Source organism: Bombus flavifrons, chromosome 6 (genome assembly GCF_040668555.2).
Source record: "Bombus flavifrons isolate JBK064 chromosome 6, iyBomFlav1_principal, whole genome shotgun sequence".
NCBI lineage: Eukaryota > Metazoa > Arthropoda > Insecta > Hymenoptera > Apidae > Bombus > Bombus flavifrons.
The window spans coordinates 10066139-10086600 of NC_138447.1; the positions used below are offsets into that span (position 1 = coordinate 10066139).

Consider the following 20462-nt stretch of genomic DNA (forward strand, 5'->3'; position numbering starts at 1 on the left):
GAAAAAAAGAAGCAATGTCTTTGTCGTGGGAAAAGACAGTGGGATGACCCCACGTATACGAGACATTCTGCCTTGCGACGAGTATGTGGGTCGAGAAATGCCGTACGCGCTAAATATATATCGGGCGCATACACGCACGCAACTTTTGCGTATCAAGGCGTCCAAGAAGTCAGAAGAAAGAGGGTCATCAGAGGCAACAAGAAAGGATCGTTTCTTTCTTTCTTTCGAGCACGCGAAGAGAAGAGAAAAAACAAGATCGTGCTCTATGTCAGATTTTTTCCTCTTTCTTGGCGTTCGCGCGAAAGAGAAAGGAGTTGAAGGAGGAGACGACCGAACGCTGGGTAAAGCGACTCTGCCGCGGAGAAATCGATTCGTCAATCTGTCATGGCCGGGACCTTTGCATCCGGTGCCGGTATGCATGTTATTTACGTGCCTTCCGAAAATCTCGTTCGAGTCACTTTCCAGCCACCACGTGCACCGCTTCCACGAAGCAATCGAGGCGTTCGAAACAAAACGCTCGTCCGAACGAAAACGTACCGAACGAAATGTATTCGCCCTCCAACCCTGGTTACGAGCTTTTAATAATAAGAGCATCGCACGAACTTCTTTACGGTTTCTCTTTCTCTGCTTTTCTCTTTCGCGTTGCACTCTGTCCAGCACGGTGGTCCTTTTCAAGATAGATAGCGCGATTATGTAGTGCGTGCGGCGTCAACGTTTAATTATACAACCCCCGACAGTTAATTAGCAAGTTAATGGAGGAAAAGAGGAGAAAGAGAAGAAAGAGAAGCGTGGAATAGGACGAGAAGGTCATAATCAAGCAGAACGAGCAAAGAAAACAGTATAGAAGCAGCGAGCAGCGATCGTTGGCTCTGAACCTAAATGAGGGAGCCAAGGTTGAGCGCGAAACGATGCCTCGAACGACCGACCGAACGAAACGAAAACTCGCGCAGCTACTTTTAACGTTCGACGGTCCTTTCTCGTTTGTTTACCCGAGAATTTACCGACAGCTGGTAACTGACCTCGTGCAAAACACGAATCACGTTGCTCCGCACGGGGAAACCACGCAAAATTGATACTGATGATGCAATCTCCAGCAAACAGCGGGCTACAACAGCGAGACGTGGAAACTCTGTAGGAAAAAAATTTACGTTCTATCCGACTGGAAACATCTGCTTCGATTTTTACTACTTTTCTTTCTTTTCGTCGCATCTGCATTGGAAATTGAAACGATAAATTAAGCGAACGACGATAGACAGGAACGTTCGTGCCACGGATCGTTTAGCGAACGCAGGCTCGGTTCTCGGGAAAATGGACGGTTATAAGCAGATTCGAAAAAGAAGAGTTAAGAGAGACGAAATACAAGTAGCTCTCCTCTGCGATAGCCTGCAACGAGGGTGAAGGTTTACGGCGGAATTATAAACAGCCGAAGGTCGGTATTACTGGGAAAACAAATTATAGTGCTTTCACGCGCGAAAACGCACACTTGCAAAATCGTTGTCCAAATATAAATTGGTGCTTTTTTTATCGAAGCTCCGATATCGAATTCTATCGATCGCAAAAGTCTGGCAAATATGAACAGAAATCTCAATTAGACGGACGATGAATATATTCTGCAAGATCTACTATTAGCCAAATACTTCGTCAAATACTCGAATACTAAGTTTAGGACAAATATCGTTTCTGATTCGAAAAAGAAACCGGAGTTATTAAGAAACCGGATTAATTGATAAGGTTTCATCCATTCAATTCGTTTTATCCAGTAAATATAACATGGTATCGTAATCGTTTTGTTCTTGTTTTTTATCAAACGTTTTCAACGATAAAATTGTTACAGTTACGAGGCTTGGAAACTTACAAGAAATACTTCAATAAAAACATTTATGATACAGCAGTCATCGAAATCGAAAACAAGAAAACATTCCCTTCCCTCCCAATTGCAATTTGAAATATTCTCAACAAACAGTGCTGGTATACTACTCGGGATAGAAGAATGCGATGGTATCAAAGGTCAAACACGAGTTTGACACGATCAGACGTAGCAAGGTAGCGTTATTTGAATCACCTGTGTTTCAACATCTTAAAATTCAATCTTGAACTGCACACAGAGCATTGTATGTTATGTAACATCGTTAATTTTTATATAACTTGTATACTTAGTTATATACTTGTGTAGAAAAGATATGAAAATCGGGCAAACGATTCGAATAACTTTACGATTACTTCAGTCAACGAGAAGGTGCATACGTGCAATACGTATAAGAACTAATAATATCTATATACGCTATACACACGTACTTATGATAATTACAATTGAGAATATTAACATTAATTAATAACAAACGAATTTCTTACCGTTTGATAAGTAAAAGTTACATGCTTTTAGAAAATTATAGCCGTCAAGCTGCCAGTGTATAGCATATACAGGGTGGTTGGTAACTGGTGGTACAAGCGGAAAGGGGATGGTTCTACGCGAAAAAAGAAATCGAAAATATAGAATAAAAAATTTTTTTTATTTTTTTTTAATTTTTCCATCGAGACAACGAGATCCGTTATAACGAGACGTGATAAAGTGCACGCGTACCGAGCGAAAATTCAAAGTCGATTTTCTCGAAAACAAAGCCTCAAACGAAAAATGTTTATTCTATATTTTCGACTTCTTTTTTCGCATAGATCACCCCCTTTCCGCTTGTACCACTAGTTACCAACCACCCTGTATATTACTGTTTATCACAACCAACAATAATAAGTTAATTTATCTTAAAAATTGTTCATAAACAAAGGCATATTACTTAACTTAAATGAGATATTCTTTTGAAACGAATAACCTTATTTTACCTCGTGGGACATCGTTGGTCGAATCGACGGTATGTTTGATCGTGGAGTCCAGGTGAATCGAAACAATCGTCGGATAGTTTAACGCAGAGGAGTTGGTCGAGCGGTTGGTTCATTGGCCAGACCATTTGTCGCCTTGAAGGCAGTCTCGCCTGGTGTTACATTCGTATTCCGCTCGTAACGCGACTTGCCCCGAATGCTGATAATTTAATAACACGGCCGTAATTTACGATAAACCGATTTTCTCTTAATTGCTTTATCATTCGCGTTACTGCGTCACCGTCTGCGATCGCTCGCTCGGTCTTTTGGAGCGGAGAGAGGCTCTCAGCCGACCCAAAGTAGGAAACCTCGGAAAGGAGAGAGAGAAGAACATCCGCGAGGAGTTTTAGAGCGCAGAGACTGCTTCGAAACGTACACGTTAGAGCGTACTTGCACGCGCAAAACCGCCTTACCCGTTACCTGACGGAAACTTTCACTCGCCTAAGCAACGTAAACAAAGCACGCTCGCAAATGACCGCGCAGATTAGATACCTGCAATTGCTTCGTCCGAATAGTCTTCGTTCCATTACTTCAATCTTCCGACTGGTCGCTAAAATTATCAAAAGTTTGATAGTTTAATACAGAGGAAAGCGCGTGCGAGGAATCGAGATTATATTTGTAATGGAAAACCGAATCGCGAAAGAGGAACAGAATATTATTAAATACGTAAAGTACGACGTAAGCTTAAGTAATATTTAATTAAAATTGGATACTTAAAGGATTAACGTTTCCATGTGACGACAGACGGGAGACGAGAAAAGGAAGAAACAATAAACTTGCAGCGAAAAGTCTCTTCAATGGTATGGTATACCATAAAGCGTTCTATACTCGGAGTTAAGGGGATTTTGCGTTACTTCCGGACAAAGAAGTTCTCGACTGAAGAACGGAAGGAGAGGGACAATAAAAGTCGTAACGGGTACGAAACGACTATGGTAGCCCATTACAGGCTTCAAATATTTTCGTGCAGGCGACGCGTCTGAAATAGCTCAACGACCAGGAATTTATTGGGCATTCTCGTTCCAAGGTAGGAACAGCCTACCGATGATCCTGTAGATCGAGCGGAACGGACAACGTCGACGGTATTCGCACTTCAGCTGGTTGCAGTGCGAGACTCGCAGAAACGACGAAACGGGCCGAGGGGACCAAAGGCAAAGGGAGAAGGCGTAAAACGGAAAGGGTGCGAGGAGAATCGAGACGGAGAGAATAAAGAGAAGGGTGGAAGCATCCTGAGAACTTGGATCGATGCCGTGTTATCAAATCACGTCCTTCGCTTTCCGTCTCCTTTGCTCGCCACCCTTCTTTCTCTCGTTCTCGATTGTTTCATCTCCTACTCATCCTTCCCCCTCTTGTTCGTCCCCTCGTTCGCCCTCGCCTCGGCCTTTCCCAACCGAACGTCTACACGAAGCTGATTTATGCTACCACGTTTTTGTATTTCCTCGTCCCTGTTGTAAACTTCTCGAAATAAGCGTCTTCGGCAAACTCGTTGAAAGAACCCGAAATAGAGTGGAATATGTCGCGGGTTAACAGTCGTATTTTCTTTGACAAGGAACCCGTCCTGTATGCAAACGAAATTCGGCCAGGGTCCCCCAAAGGTAGGTACCGCTCGACAGATGTAAATGAGGGTAATGCCGCGCCTCTTTGCGACCAAGGTGTAATACCTACAACGCGTTTAGACGGTCGGTGAACGGACAGGAAATGAAAATATTCACGAGTCGTGAGACGGTCGAGTCTAGTTTGTTATATCGATCCGTGAGCAAGTAGCATGAGAGGATTGTTAAACGAGTCGATGAAAATCGTCGATCTCTAGTTGAAAATAATGTCGCGCCGATAAAAAGCTGGACAATCGACGCGATAACATCGAACTGGTAAACAAAAATTTGTCGCTATCGGGTCGATGTGGAACGTACAGTTCCATCGTGATTCCTAAATCACAACGCGTCAGAGATAATTTTATTCTTCGTTTTGATCGGCAATGAATTCCAACGACATTATGCAATGGAATGCGCGAAACGTGCCGACAGGAGCAACAAAAGTAACGTTTCCCGTACTTGACCCGGATCTTCGACCGCCAATCCAAGGACTTTTTGCTCGTGACCGCCTGTATACGTGTCTATGTGAAACGTATCTCGGGTAACGAGACCGATAACGAGAGACAAATAAACGAAAGACGGGTGTTGGTAGGTTGTTGAAAAGCAGGTGAACCGACTAGCGCAGGAGAGACTGGAAACCGTGGACGAGAAGTCAGAGCCACGTTGCTCAAACCGGATGATTCCCGCAACTCTTCAGAGGCGGGAGAGACCTAACGGAACTTTTCTACGCGATCCTGACGTCACTGAAACGCGAAGAACACGAGAGCCTCGACATTTTTACCGCGCGAAACTGTAACGCCTAACGCGGTGACTCTGTTTCACATGCTTCTGTGCACCGGACATTTCCAGTAGAATTGAGAAGCTATTCGAAAATAAATAAGGATGACGCGAAGGAAAATAATTATAAACTTTAGTTCTCTTCGATCTGAAACAGCTCGATAGGATGTTTTAGCTGAAATTTCTCTTTATTTTATAAATATAGAAAAATTTGTATAAAAGAAAAGACGTTCTTCGACTTTGAACCAGGTCGTCCCGTAACCAAAAATTTCTACGATCATCAATTTCAAAATTAATAACAAACTAGAACTAAAACTTCTCTAACGCGCTTTTTCTCCCGAGAGGAATTCTCGATTCTTCCATATTTCCGTCCCCTTACATTTTCCTAGTCATTCTTCCTCCTTGATTTCTATCTTTTCTATTCTTCGCTTCCCCAAACGACGTTCTCGAAGGGCGTTCAACCAAACCTCGGTAATTGCGTCCTACCGTTATTTAAGAGAAACAAATTACCGGCAGGTAGAATCGTTGGGTAGCAATCTAAACGTGTCGTCTATCGGTGAATCGTGAAATTGCGCGGATTTCATGCAGCTACACGATTACATTTAGAGATTCGGCCGCTAATTGCACGGTGAAGAAGCAGTTGTCGGAGAGGCACGATTATAATGGCGTAATCACGACGAAGCCATTGGGTAAGAAACTATAATGCGGCCGGCTGAGTGCACAAAGAATTACGCAGAAGGGAGAAATAATAATATTACGAAGACCAGATCCAGATAACGTGCTCTAATAACCGTCCACTTTTTTTACCAACTTATCACTAATGCCCGGTTTCATTCGTCCGTTCTCCATTCGATTACAGCGAGTCGATCGTTCCGCCGATCGATGGATAATCGATTCTTTTTCTCAGCCGAAAAGCTGTAAAGATTTCATTCCGCCATCCTCGATTACCTCTTGACATGCGAGAGACCCATTCACGTCGACTAAAGGTAACAGTAAGATTCTAAAGCGTTCTCCATTAAAAATCATCGCGTTTTCTTCGTTCTTTATTAAACAATGACTATCCATGCATGCAACTAGATTTAAAATTTGTATGCGTCGTTATCTCGTACATGAACCTCTATATATACAACGACCGACATAACGCTGCATTTATTATCAACTTAAAAGCTGTAAGAACAGATGGCTCGTTCTAACGGCGCGCGGAAGGTACTTCCACTACTTAAACTTGCAAAGAGGGAAGAAACAGTTACACCTTAAAAGTGGCCCTAAAGGCAAAGCTCGAAGAAAAATGAAAAAAGGTCCACGGGAATTGACACACTTCAGCAAAGCTAGCGTTTAAAAATTCGTTTGTAGTAACACGCGTCTCGTTTCGCACAGGCTGATATCTATATGTCGGGTTTACATTAAAATTAGGGTTAGGGGCGTGAAACGAATCTTCGTTTGGGTTACACATTGTCGTTATGCAATAGAGAAGACATTGACTAGTGTAAATACGATTATCATAGAACTGGACAAGTAACCGTGGTAATTAGATACTCGAGAAACCAATAACAATGATCCTAGGTTCAATAACGAATCCGCGGTCGACGGGATGATAGATGAACATGATCACAAAATCTAAGTCGGACTCTTTGTTAATAAAACGCGTAATATTCACTGGTCGTAAGGGGTTACTCTTTTCGTCGATGAGATCGCAAGAAAGAATGAATTTCCGTCCCGATGATGCCACAGAGGAAAACGATCATCGGATCATCAGATCGGATCAAAGATCATCAGATTCGTCGAGGATAGCCTTCGTTCAGAAAGTAAGGGAAATTGACGTTGCTGCTAATTGGTCAATCTCCATATCGGTGGTTAGAAAAGGATGCTAGCCGCCCTCGAGGGAAAGTTGCTAGTGGGAGACGTCGTTCGTTGAAAAATAGATCTCCTCTATCTTCTCGTAGTTGGGACAAAGAGTGTTTCTTTGAAGGACTTTAGTTAGCTAAATCTTAAGATTTATAACGGGCCCTCAGGCTAGCTGAACATGTACTGCGGAGACGCATCGACATCTGGCAATCATCTTCCTCGAAGAGTAGGGTCTGCGTGTGGCGAGCCACGGGACAGAAACCGTTGGAACGTTTACTGTCGCGTGCCGCCATAAATATTTCTTTTAAGGAGAGCTATAGAATTACTCCATACCTTTGTTAGACAAAGCGTTCATCCTGTGACCGCGGCTACGCTCGGGACTGGCTGTCGCCTCGAGCCCAAGCTCACTATCACGAATCTCGAACAAATACAATCGGATCGAAAGACGACAATTGTTTAATTACGCCTATGATAGAATCTAGATTACGGTGTTAAGGGATTTTCCCGAAGTTCCAAAGGGAAGGTTCCGATGTCCTTTCATCTGCGACATATAAAAGCAGCGAATCGTAACATATTCGGCTCGCGAATAGCAGAAAATTATGAATACACCGTTGAACGGCCGTCAATCCCGGGTTACCTTTACGAACGTCCTTTCGCGTCGTTCGTCGGTGGATCAATCATACACGACGTACAGCTGATAGGGCCTGATATTTTCACTAGCGAGAACGCCATTATAGAACAACTCGGAGGATTTTCTCACGGCAGAAGAAACAGACTGATGAGATCTAACTCGAGAGCTTTTTCAACTCCCCCCTGTTCAGACGCCAGCCTTCTCGTCAACGGTCCATTCAGGGTATATCGTTTATTTTTCAAAGTTCCCTTAAGAATTCATTCAGGCATAATAACTTTGTCTCCTCGTATATATACCGTGAAAGGAAATGTTAAACGCAGAAGAATCGACGTTTCACCTTTTTAACCATTCTATCGTATCGTTTTGATTGAAACGATATTCAAACTTCGGAATCTGTTTGCCACTGAAGAGAAAAAATGGCCAGGGAAAAGGGGAGAAGAATTTTCTTCGGTGATAAAGATGTTGAACGATAGTTGGCGGAGTATTAAAACACCAGGGAATTGTTACGGCAAATCCTGACAGGCTAGGAGGTATATCTGCGCGTGTCTATCGAGGTAAGACTAGCTCGTATTTTCCCCTTCCTGTGTTCCCTTCCTTCGCCTTCGTTGTATCTGCCAGACATAGAGTGGTGCTCCAGTGCGGTCGCGGCGAAGCGCAATGCTACTGTCTTGTATTAGGGGGCGTTCACATCGCGTCGATAACAGACCAGAGAACGAGGCCATGCACCTCGACACTCAAACTTTCACCGCGAACGAAACCGAGCCAACTGGCGCTCGTTCGATGCTCACGAAACGCGAGAATAATTTCTTTGTCAACCCTGCGTTTTATCGAACGATTAAACGATACCAAAGCTCGCGAAAGAATTACAACAGCGGCATCGATTCTATCGAAGTGGACATATTGGACATATTGGAACTGATGCCTGATCTTTTATTGAAATTTATGATCTAATATCCGGCGTAACGCGCAGGATGATTTAATATCTAGAACGACGATATTCTTTATCGTATGGAGGCGGTTATTTTTCCATTTTCTCGTTAAGCGAATTTTCAGCGTTATTTTGGACATACGGTGATCGATATGAACGTGGCTAAGGCTCAACCGTCGCGTTAGAAATCTGTCGGTGAAAGTGTTAGAGTGCATAGCTTCTTCTACCTGAAAGCCAGCGGCCGTTAGAATGTCCGAGAATAAGCAGCAATGCTTTCTGCGTAGTAAATCGGTCGAGCGGTCGGCCGATGGTTAACGAGCAGAGAGAGGTAATATAAACAACTTTTGAAGTTGCCTGACTTTTCACGACCGTGTCTCGCTTCTGGCCCGCTAGATGGAATAGGGATAAAGACAGACGCTGTAGAAGAATCGAGCATAGTCAACGGACTTATTCAATTGCTCGCACATAGTCGCAAAATTTTGTCTGCTGACGATTACAGAGTAACTAGTTACAGAGTAACGCATATATACGTAATTGGTTCGGTTAATTTTGTCGAAAATGTTGATAGGAATATCGTTTGTATCCAGCAACGGTTGCTTTCTGGCGTACGAATGATTTTGCCTGGAAAGCGGCGCTGTTCACGGTACCGTGGGTAAACACCAAGGCTGCCCTCGTATACACGCGAAGGAAAACGACAAGAACAGATCGGTGAGGAAATTCCCTGACAATCGCGATAGTTGCGTGGACGTTGACGTACCGAGCAATTCTCCTTTTCGTCGAAAGGATGAAAAAATTTCGTACGAACAAAATCGTTTGTACGGATATCTATACTTCTATCTTTTCGAGCCTTGCATTGTAACTAAAGTTGGTATAAATACGATTAAGCCAGCGGCGCTCGTTGCGTCAGCAAAAGTGAAAATAAACGCGCCGCGATCTTCTCTGAATTTACCGAAAGTTCACGAAGATAGAGTTGCTTCCGTTTTTTTACTTTCTTTTTTCTTTCTTTTTATAATGCGACTCTGCTCTCCGGCGATTTAAACGTTGAAACATTTGTTCTCGTATTGCGTGCGTTTCTCGTGACGGAACTGCGCGCGTCGCGTATTTAAAATTCAATTATACGACACGAACTAGAACATTAACTACTCATAACGATGATACACATAACCATTTCCATTAATTATACAAAGCTATTAGCATTGATTGGATCGTATATTCGAAGCGAATGTAACGCGTGTCGCGTATTCGTTACATTTGTGAATCGCTTGGTAACGAGCAAAAGAAAAACAGGCCGGCAAATCGTTATAGATTTTCCCTACCGACTTTTACTCGCTGGATTATCAACAATGTCGTTATCGTGCTTTCATTATCAACCGTTATCGTGCGGCCAAAGTCGAAGGATTGAGACGAGTTCTATCCGGAGAAGAGACTCTATTTTTAAAAGAGAGTATCGCCGTGTTCTTTGGCCCATTACAACGTGGAGCCAACTTCGACTAAACAGTTGGCGAAAGCGCTTCTACGGCCTTTCTCTTCGACGAATTATCAAGGATGGCCAAGCTCTCGTTTCCTCCGGTCGTCGTCGTGCCTGTCTATGAGAACTAAAAAAATTTCTTTTTTTCGCACGTACAGTTTACATATGTACAGTTCTATCGACTTTGTACATATTAAATATTTACAACAATCGGAATTAATAGATATTCGATCGAGTAAAGTATTACCTCGAGAGTGTGATTTTCGAGATAAGATTATGCGCGAAACGTTTCTCATCGAGTGGTACTTTTTAGATTTAACGAAGCGATTGATATTTTTAAAAGGTTTGCAATTTTCGAAATCAACGTTCCGAAATACGATAATTTTCGAGGCACAAGTACGTCAGAACGAATCATATCGCCGCAGTTTTTTGTAAAGGGAATTTATTAAGCGAAGAATAAGAGGTAAGGGGAAAAACAGGTTACTGTATCAAGAACGTTGCATACCATAGGTACCCTGTGGTTAAGATAATGAGAAAAGAAATACGGCGCCATCGGTCGTCTTCCTACCCCATCGGTCTCTCCCTTCCCTTTCACCTTGTTATGTGCTTCGCGAACATCACGCGTCTAATATACGACACGTGTTTGCAACGCGACACAAATTGGTAACGTAATAACTTTTGCTAAAGGACGAGTAATTGTTCGAGCCTCCGCATAGTATCATAGATTCCACATATAGAATCGTAGCTTTTGTTTTACGTTTCAGGCTAACAAGGCTCGATGTTCGAGTGACAGACATTTTTGTACCGCTCGAAGCGTTCCACTATTTTTAGAGAGAGTACAGAAATGATTCAGCCTGCGCTTTAAAATAGCAACGAAGAGTCATCAAAATATGAATGGTCGAACGAAAATTGTTAGAATACGCATGATATCGTGCGATCTTCTTTTCTCTGGATTAAAGTATCGGGTTATCAGCGTGCTAATTAATTACATCTATCAACGCGATTACTTCGACTCTATCGGCATTCGCGGGAACGAAAGCCCGGGAGGGCCGTTTGCGCGACTTTCTGACGTCCTCTAACGTCCTCTAACCCCAATAATAAAAATAAAAAGGCACCGTTACGTTCTGTCCTTTCCTTCCCTAATACCACCTTTCCTCTTTACCCTTCTGCCCCGTGTTCCCTTCTTATTTATTTGTACTCGACCCGGTCGTTCCACGCGTTTGACATCAACACCGACACCGTCAACACAACGGCCATCGCGGTTGAAATCGTTCGCAGCGTCATACGCGGTGAGTAGTTGCCGAGAGGCACGTGACTAAACGCGGCGTGGCAATTAATTCGATTACGCTAAACCAATTTATTTTCATCGGCCAGAAAAATTGAACGATGTCGAACGAGCGTCGCGAAAAGCCGTATCCTTTTTCCCCGCAACTCTATGGCCGCTGTGAGATAGCGAGAACACAAAAGGGCGGTTCCATCCAGGAGCGCAGTGTCACGCGTCCCTCTTTCTCTACCCTGTCTCTCGCTCTACGCTGTCCTTTTCGACCGGAAGCCTCCTCTCTCGCTCCGTTAGTCACGCATATAGACGCGCGCTCGCGCAACCCTTCGCGTGCCACGCGCGCGCCAAATCATCGAAACAAACGCGGCCGCGAAAGCTCGTTAGTTGTGTTGGAGAGAGTATACTCGAGCCGGCTTTAATTTCACCACCGAAGACCATTACCGAGTTACGCGCCCCGGGCCAACCGAGTATCATCGATAATACGATAGCACGAGGCACGAGTATCCAACTAACCGTAGCAGCGTGTATACCTACGCAGTGGCAGCATTCTCCGCGCATTGAAATTTACTTACGAGCCGTAGAATACACGTCTACGAGAGAAAGACGCGGAAAGGAACTTCTCTAATGAATCGACACGATTTAACGAGGCCGCCGGATATTTTTGTCTCGAGGAAATTGACGCGTTAACGCGCTCGTTATCACCGTGTGTCGCAAGTTCACCAGAAATTTCAATAAATTCGTCAACGACGTATTTTTTTCACTCTTCTGTTGTTTTTCTTTTTTCGATCAGTTTTCCTAAGATGAATTCGAGGATCGTTATGATACGATTAGTGTCATTCGATGCTATCGATGACGTCAGTTACCTTCGCCGACTTTCTGTCGGGTGTCACGAGATTTTCTATTCTCGAATCTATGTAAATGCCACGAAATTGTCGTTACCGTTTCATACTCTGTAACGTACAAGTAATAAGCATCGAGAATATACGAACAAGAAAGTATACGATTTGTTCGTCCATTTCGTGCAACCTCGTCTGGTGCTTGAAAAGGCGGAAACACGGTGGCACAGAGAAGCACGATCATTTTTGCATGGATGACCTTGCTCTACATTCGCGCAGTCCCAATTACGAAATATATTCCGATCAAAATTCTGTGCTCTTTAATCGATTCGCAATTCCGTCGAAATTCGTTGTTGCAAGTGGGGTCAAGAACGCTATTCTAATCACGGCGTACTTGTTGCGCGTTTATTCGATTCCGCTTCTCTCTCTCTCTCTCTCTCTCTCTCTCTTTCTCTCTCTCTCATGGTTATGCTTAGAACCGTCGGGTTTCGAGATTTCTGTATCCTCGTTATTCACATTTTTCGAACCAAGCAACCGTAAAGAAATACACACATATAGGATAATGTCCAGAAACGAATTCAGTCGATTTGATGGGGTGACTATATTTTTTAGGTCGAAACGAAGAAAAACGAGCCGCGTGTCGAAAAAAAAAAAAGACGATACCAGGTGTCAGCATCCGAGGCTGTTGCGGCTTTTACCTCGCTCAATCGGCCTTATTCGCAGCCGATGCGGAAATTGAGATTCCTAACGACGCCTATGAATTTTTAGGTCACTGTCAGTTAACGTATTAGTGTCCCTTTACCGTAGGTCAGCCCTCTAACCTTCCTCAATTTCTTCGTGCTCGACCATGCAATTAGCATTTACGACTCTACCTGGTACCCAGTATGACTTATTCCACTATTAGCCAAACCGTAGTCGAAGTCTATACATTTAGGAATCGTCAAATCTTTATTGCTATTGCTTTCTTATATTGTGTTTATGGCGACCTAACCTTGAGGAAAGTACCCTGAAATTTTTAGTAATTTCAATGTCTCGTTTATTGTAGAGGACATCTGTTTCCATTTTTAACGATTGCCGGAAGAAGAAGACTTCATACCTGGTAATGGGTCTCTAAATCCATTTGCATCCAAGCGCTACGACGGTCTCCTATCACCAAGCGCGGATTATTACGCGCTCTGCGACTGATTTTTATTTCAGTCGCTAAGTATTCTTCAAATGCGAGAGTTCACGTTTGACCCGTTTGTCAGCATCTCGTCTATATCAGTTTATTGTATTGACCATTTTAAAGAATTCCACGAGAAATAATATGATTTAATTTCTTATTTCTTATTTTTTTTTAAATAAATAATTTTTTCTTTTTTCCTCTGTTATAAAGAATGTAAGATGCGATATTTGCGAAGTAACATTATCTACCAATCGTTTTGAACAGTAAATTTTCGATAAACTCCATGAAGAATTCGGATGTCATTTAGTACACCTACGACCGACCGCATACGGTGATAGGGACCAGTCCTCTAAAGTAGACCCTTGATGCAAATGGATTAACCCAGGTCATTTATATTATTGAGTGCTACTGGAACCTTAAGTCAAAAATAGATGTATATATACAGTAAGATCTCAGTTAATTAATAAAATATCAAATAAATAAATAAGGACATAATATAATCAGGTTTCTGTCTCGGCAAAGATAAACATTAATATTACCAAAAACGGTTGCATCTTTGTTCCAACAAATGAAACATCTGATACCAGTCATTTTGATTGGTTGGATAGTTCTAATGTTAATAATTATAAGAATATCAATATTTATAAAATAGTTAAAAATAAATGATGTTCTCTGATATGAAAGCAAAATTATTCAAAGCGGAGAACGAACGTGACCGAACAACGTATATATTTCGTACGGTGATAGCACAAACCTCGCAATTAACCAAGTATAATTTGCGTCCACAAACGCGACACTTCGCGACGCTGCCAGTATCGCGACCGTCTAACCGCATGCATGCCACAACAAAAAACAAATTAGCGCGATCAACATGCATTGAATGTGTTAAACGGTACACTTGCACGCACACGCCTTGGGAAAATCGTTCGATCGATCTTTAACATAAAAGTGAATTCGCGACGGAAATTCGCGAGAAAAACAGAGAGATGTCGATTCTGACGATCGTCCTCACATGATATTTCTCACACTGTACCGTCGATTATATTCGAGGAGACATTACGAATTACAATGAATTAATCGAGCAAACTGCTGTTGAATGTTAAATTGATGTTGGTAAGAGTAAGCTAAACGCTGACACTGCATTTCGCGCGATGAGTTCGTAAGCAATACGCCTCGGTCGACATAGTACCCTTTCTAGTTTCGTGTTCAACGAACTTTGTATCATATAGAACATAGACAATACTTTTTCAGTCAATAATATTATCGTTTGATCGTTATTTATGAATTTTGAAAAATATGTGAAATGTTTAATATTTGAAAGACTAAAAATATTGTTAAATCTCTGATATTTTTGATTTTAGAGGAACGAATTATATGTATATGATTCAACTGTAGCAACGCAGGCTACACGATCGGAGACAGTCGGTCGAACAGAGGCCAACGTATTTAAAAACAGAAGCGAACCAGCAGACCGGTTAGACACCAAGGAGATCAGCCTCTGGTCGAGTAATCGAATAAAATGAATCTTTCATGTCACACTTTTCTCCGGTCATTATCAACGTTCAAGCGAGACACGAATTGTTTATAGTCGTTGTGTACTTGTTCTACGAAGCAACGCGATCCAAATACGTACATAGTTGGGTAAACTGATCTTTAACGCGACTACGTAAATTACGAAAGTCAGATAAAAGTAGGATAAGGTTCGAAAGAGAATCACATAGACTCACCTCGATAAGGTGCCCTTGAGCAGAGGATTTCTGTCGTCATAGTATCCACCGGACGACGGCATCTTCAAGTAATCCAAGCAATGGGCACGTGGCACTTTGCACTGACACTACGGCACTGCATCACTGTCGCGTGATCTGTTAACTTTCCATTCACCTTATCGACATTATACTCGATTAACTAGGTGCACGACGCATCATTTTCAAAAAAAAAAAAAAAAAGAAAAAAGAGAAAAGAAAGAAGTAAAATTCACCAATAACTAGAAAATAATTGACACTCGCGTAAACGCATATCACGGAAACGCGTTACATAGCGGGTTGGGTAACCATGTTTTGTATGTTACGTATAACGACATACTTCACAACTATCCGGTGAGATAACAACCACCCGATACTGTCAACAAGTTGCTAGTACTTCTTGCGATCTGAATCTCACCAATTATCTAGATTGCTTTCTTATTTTTCCTCGGTAGGTCGATTCAATGTTCGACATCGATCGTCAGATGACACTTTCCGGCGGACTTCCCTCAACTTGTGATTACCTAAACACAGAAATTTTCGTTTAACAAGTTGCTATTTTCAGGCTCTTTCTATGCTACTTTCAAACTACGCATGTTCCTAGTTTCATATACACACATACAAAATGCGAACATTGTAGCGGAAACATGGCTACCTACGAAGTAACCCCCATCCCTTTCATAATGTATGATTCACTTCTATTCCAAATTATCGCTAAAATTTTCACGAAACTGTGTCAAAAACGTTAATGGTTCAAAACAAATAGTCGTCAGGTTATTATTTTTGGATCGTCTGTTTGTCGCATTCGACGGTTATTTTCCATTCGGACAGTCGAGGTCACCATTATTACAAACAGTTGGCGCCAAAATCCTGCTACGTTCAATCCGCTCGGGTGAAAGTCCTTGCAGCAGGTATTCGAGGAAACATTGTAGTAGGTCGCTGTGAATTTTCACGTTTCTCGACGAATACACCAAACTTAACAAACTAAACCAAACGATTCATCGTTCTTACTTCGTCGATCCAGTAGAGTATATCGTTAGGGATACGTCTCGCGATGATGCTCCGTAAATGGTCGAAGAATAACGATCCACACGTGTCTTCCAGCGAAGAAACGTTAAGATAAGTGTCACGGTTGAAAGCGGAACGTGCCAGGTGAGTCCATCGAGCACGTCGTTTATTTATAAACTAAGGGAACCCGAGAGAGAACGCAGGAGCGAGGGAGACCAACGGAGTGTCCCTCGCGTTTCGTTTACCGTTCGTAAACTACAGTCGGCGCGTACTTCGAGGACCACGTGTTACTTATCCGATCTTTCGATTGGCCGTGCGATTTCAAGATGGCGCGACTGTTGACCTGTCAATGCAAATTCATGATCCTGTATGCATTTCGTTTTTTGGAAATTTTAAATATCATCGCTCCCAAAAACTTTCATTGTTCGTTAATAACAAGAAAAATTAATTGAACCGTTCTTTTTTCTCATTTTACTACAACGGACGAGAAAATATGAAACGTTAAGATAATATTAGAAGTTAAATATACACAATATTTTGTAAATATATCGCATTTGCGTGAGTATTTAATATATAATTATTAGTATAGAATAAAAATGAATAGATACGTATATGTAAAATACGTTATTCAGTACATGAAGGATCATCCATTGCAACAGTATGTCATAAGCTATAATTATTCCTTTCTCTCGCAGGTTCTGACTCGTCTATGCACTTTCACTGTATCTTCTACGACTCTCGAATCAAATGCGCGTTAAAATTGTCGACACAATAGCAAATAAGACATATTTTTTCTTATCTCTGAATCATTATTCTTTCTGAGGATTATCTCTTAAGAAATAATTCATACATTCAAAGTATCAATAGAAAGACTATATAGAACATTTCCGATTATTAAATTTTTATCAAAAGTTCTAGTATATTGTACTATATTGAATTGTATATAGATATATAACAATGGTTCTAGTAGTACGCACAAACCACAATCCTTTTGCGAACCGATGTACCGTTTTCGTCAACAACTCAAATGAAAAGTATTTGATACAACAAAAGCAAGTTATCTACTCGTCAGTTCATTGTCATTTTTAAACAAATTATTCACATCATTTACACTAACTTTTTAAAAACTTTAAAACAAAAAAGTATAAAAACCTTTTTCGTAGTCTAGTAACTCAAAGTCCATGTTAACCGGATGAATTAAAAAAATATGGTTGCACGATTTTTTCAACTGTAAACTAAAAGACGTTTTTGAAGGATGGGTAACGAGGCGAAAAGTCGAGGAGTAAAAGCGTTACATGATTCAAGGACGTACGCTAAGTGGGATCGTGATCCAGTCGATAAGCAGCTGTAGGTGCAACGAACGTTGTACCCTTACAGTTCGTGTACTTGTACGCGGCGCTGATCGAAGTAGAAAAAGCGCCCTCACCAACTATCCTGGTCTACTCACGAAAAAAGAACGACAGACTCGAATGCTTACTGGAAAATCGGTACCGTAAGCGTTCCACTTCTCTTTCATTCTCTTTCTCCTTTTGTCTCTTTTCCTCTCTCGCTCGCTCGTTCTCTCTTCCTCTTACTCCTTCTTAAAAGAAAACCGCTCCGGAATCCGCGTCTTGGAATGCGAGGCGACGAGACTTGGCTTCTTAGCACGAACGCAACCTGTCCACGCTATTTCCCCCACTGCGGACCTGCTGATCCTCCTAGCTCGACATGCCCATCCCCACCCCAAAGTCTGAGCGATGCAAACATGATTGTACTCACACCAATGAATATGCCATTTATTTGCTACTTCGTATGACCGAATAGATGCGTCGTTTGCCAGCGCGTCTCGGGTTCTTGTTCATTTACGTATATATACGACGCGTATGAATTTACCAGGAGTAGAAATTATTTCGCTGATTATACAAGAAAACGATATTCATATGTTGTTTTTGCATGGAATAATACAAAATATTTTTAATTGCATTTACTTCAACAATTTTTTCCTCTTTTTTTTTGAATTCATATACGGGAATTCATATACAGATAATTTTCGTTTCCAAAGCATGATAAATGTTAAAAAAACTTAGGATCGATCGAGGACACCGAATGTAGGCAACATTTTGACATGAAACGATGTAAAGTTCATACTTAAAATACGAAGGTTCTGCCGAGCACAAATGGAATCTGTCCACGCTATTTCCTCTATCATCTCTCCTATCCGCTTCCCCTTCACCTCCTTTTCTACGCTCTTCTACCTGGTATAAGTGCTCGTACACCAACGACGCCTGTATCTATATTTGCCGGATCCCCGTCTAAGGTGTGTGAATACTAATACTTTACCGGCTATTGTAAGTACATACAACACGGTTTTGCTTATTTACCCTACACATGTGCACTTGATATGTGTAGATACAGCATGCGTCTTATTTACCGAGCGATAAAGAGAGAAAAACTGATCCAGAGAAAAAGAGAAACAGAGAGATAGCGCCGCGACACGAGCTATTTTTCAACTCAATGCACATCTAAGCGATGATCCGTTTTAGCGACGAAACGAGCATTTGGTGGAAAAAAATGTATCTATGAAGAGCTCGAAAAAAGTTAGATATAATCTATCACGAATTCTTTTAAAGCTATCGCTATTCTGCTTTCTTCTTTTTTTTCGAAGCAAAGGGTAAAAATCCCAAAACATCAGCGACAATTAATTTTAATCGCTAAAAATAAAAACACGAATCCAACGATACCGAGTACTTACAAACGTATCAGTTTATCCCCTCGATTTCTCAAGTGAAAACGAGTGAATTTTGACGTCGAAACTATATAAAACAAAGATGAATTTCATTAGAGATTGCCTCTGTGCTTCACTTCACTGTTACAGTACACGAGATTAGGCGCAATCACAAACAGAAATTCTGAAATCTTTTGCTTCCGTGAACAGTGCGACATACGTTGTGAATACACGCGCGAGAAACATACCCCTCCACCACCGTTTCGCATTGTCGAGCATACAGGCCACGTTCTGTTTTCTTGTGCACAGTCGCAACACCACGGATCATTCCCTAGGAATAAAGTCGTTCACAAGATCGTGCCAAGAAACACTACCAAGAAACCGATCGTTATTTGTGAACATTCACTTCGATCATGCTTAAACCGATACTTTGTTCACGTTCGTTTGTAACGTATCGATATTACCAGCGTTGATAATTGTTCAAATGTTACGAAAAATACGAATACGAATATCACATACGGTGAAAACATAAACGCGCCATCAATTATTCGTAAACGCACCGCACGCGACAGTTTCGCGATTTCTTAAAGATACATACAGCAACTCGTATATACATGATTTCAATGATCAAAGTACTTGATCGTCTAGAAAGTAACGTTCTACATCGACGACCTTGTTCCTAGGATCTACATAGGCGTCAATCGTAACAAGCATCTATCAACACCAGAATCAAACGCAAAAGCTTTGCTTAAAATGGATAGAGGGAGCTGGCCGCAGTTGTCAACGGCGTACGTGAACAGAAGGCTGGTCGATATGGGGAAAAAAGAATACTGAAAGTGACGATTACCGAGTAACACAATATTCATGGTACGTACCGGGAAGAACGATTACTCCTTATGTTCCTCTTCTTTTCTATCGTGAACGAAAAAGAAGCACAATGACAGTTCACTCACGATAATGGCAGATGCGCACGACGGCTTGTCACGTGGTAAAGGGTAAAAATTATCCGTTTGCACGTGTGCGCCTACTAACGTTTGTATGCATGCTTATACACGTGAATCGCGCGTGCAAGTGTACGTTCATAGACGTGTGAATGTATCGCGTCGTTGAATATATGTAAACGTATATGTGTAGGTAGAGCGGTAGGTGTGCAAAAACGCTGCAACAACACGGCGCGTGGACGGTCGCGTCTGGACTGATCGTGGGGGTCGAGCCACAGGTGTCATCAGACGGCGGCTGCTCCACCCCTCTGCCCCCACCCGGCTTCCTCACCCGCCTTCAATCCCCACTCTCGTCGTTACTTTCACGCACACGTCTACTCGTGCCGGAGGAGACGCGTGCGCACATCAACCGGCTTCCTCTATCCTCTATAATCATGCAATATCATTTGCTCTACCCATGGCGCCTATGAACTGACCGAACCGCGGCACGTGCTTTGCATTCTATCTTACAAATGATAAAGACAAGTTTTTCAAATTGATTTGCATCGCTATTAGAATTAATAGGAACCATTAAGAACTTACCGTTTAATTATTCACCATGCGTTTAGAAATCTGTTTAAGCATCGGTAATTCGTCAGTAGCTTGAAATATTACATAAGGTGAAAATCAGTAGATAAC

The 20462-nt window shown here is 41.9% G+C and overlaps 1 protein-coding gene across 7 annotated transcripts in view; it reads right to left on the minus strand.

Moving 5' to 3' along the window:
* The window catches only part of lilli (AF4/FMR2 family member lilliputian), a 168509-nt gene extending 148468 nt beyond the window's left edge, over nt 1-20041 (minus strand). For 4 of the 7 annotated variants that reach the window (XM_069114993.1, XM_069114991.1, XM_069114992.1 and 1 more), the window contains exons 1-2: nt 19719-20041; nt 15117-15655 (exon numbers count right to left, since the gene is read on the minus strand). In XM_069114993.1, coding sequence (XP_068971094.1) covers nt 15117-15178 — 62 coding nt within the window. In that variant the 5' untranslated portion in view covers nt 15179-15655; nt 19719-20041. Of the gene's footprint in view, nt 1-15116; nt 15656-15753; nt 16569-17616; nt 17827-18870; nt 19013-19718 lie in introns of those variants that run through there. The other 3 variants (XM_069114989.1, XM_069114990.1, XM_069114988.1) reach the window with 3 other exon arrangements.
* Nucleotides 20042-20462: the final 421 nt, after the last annotated feature.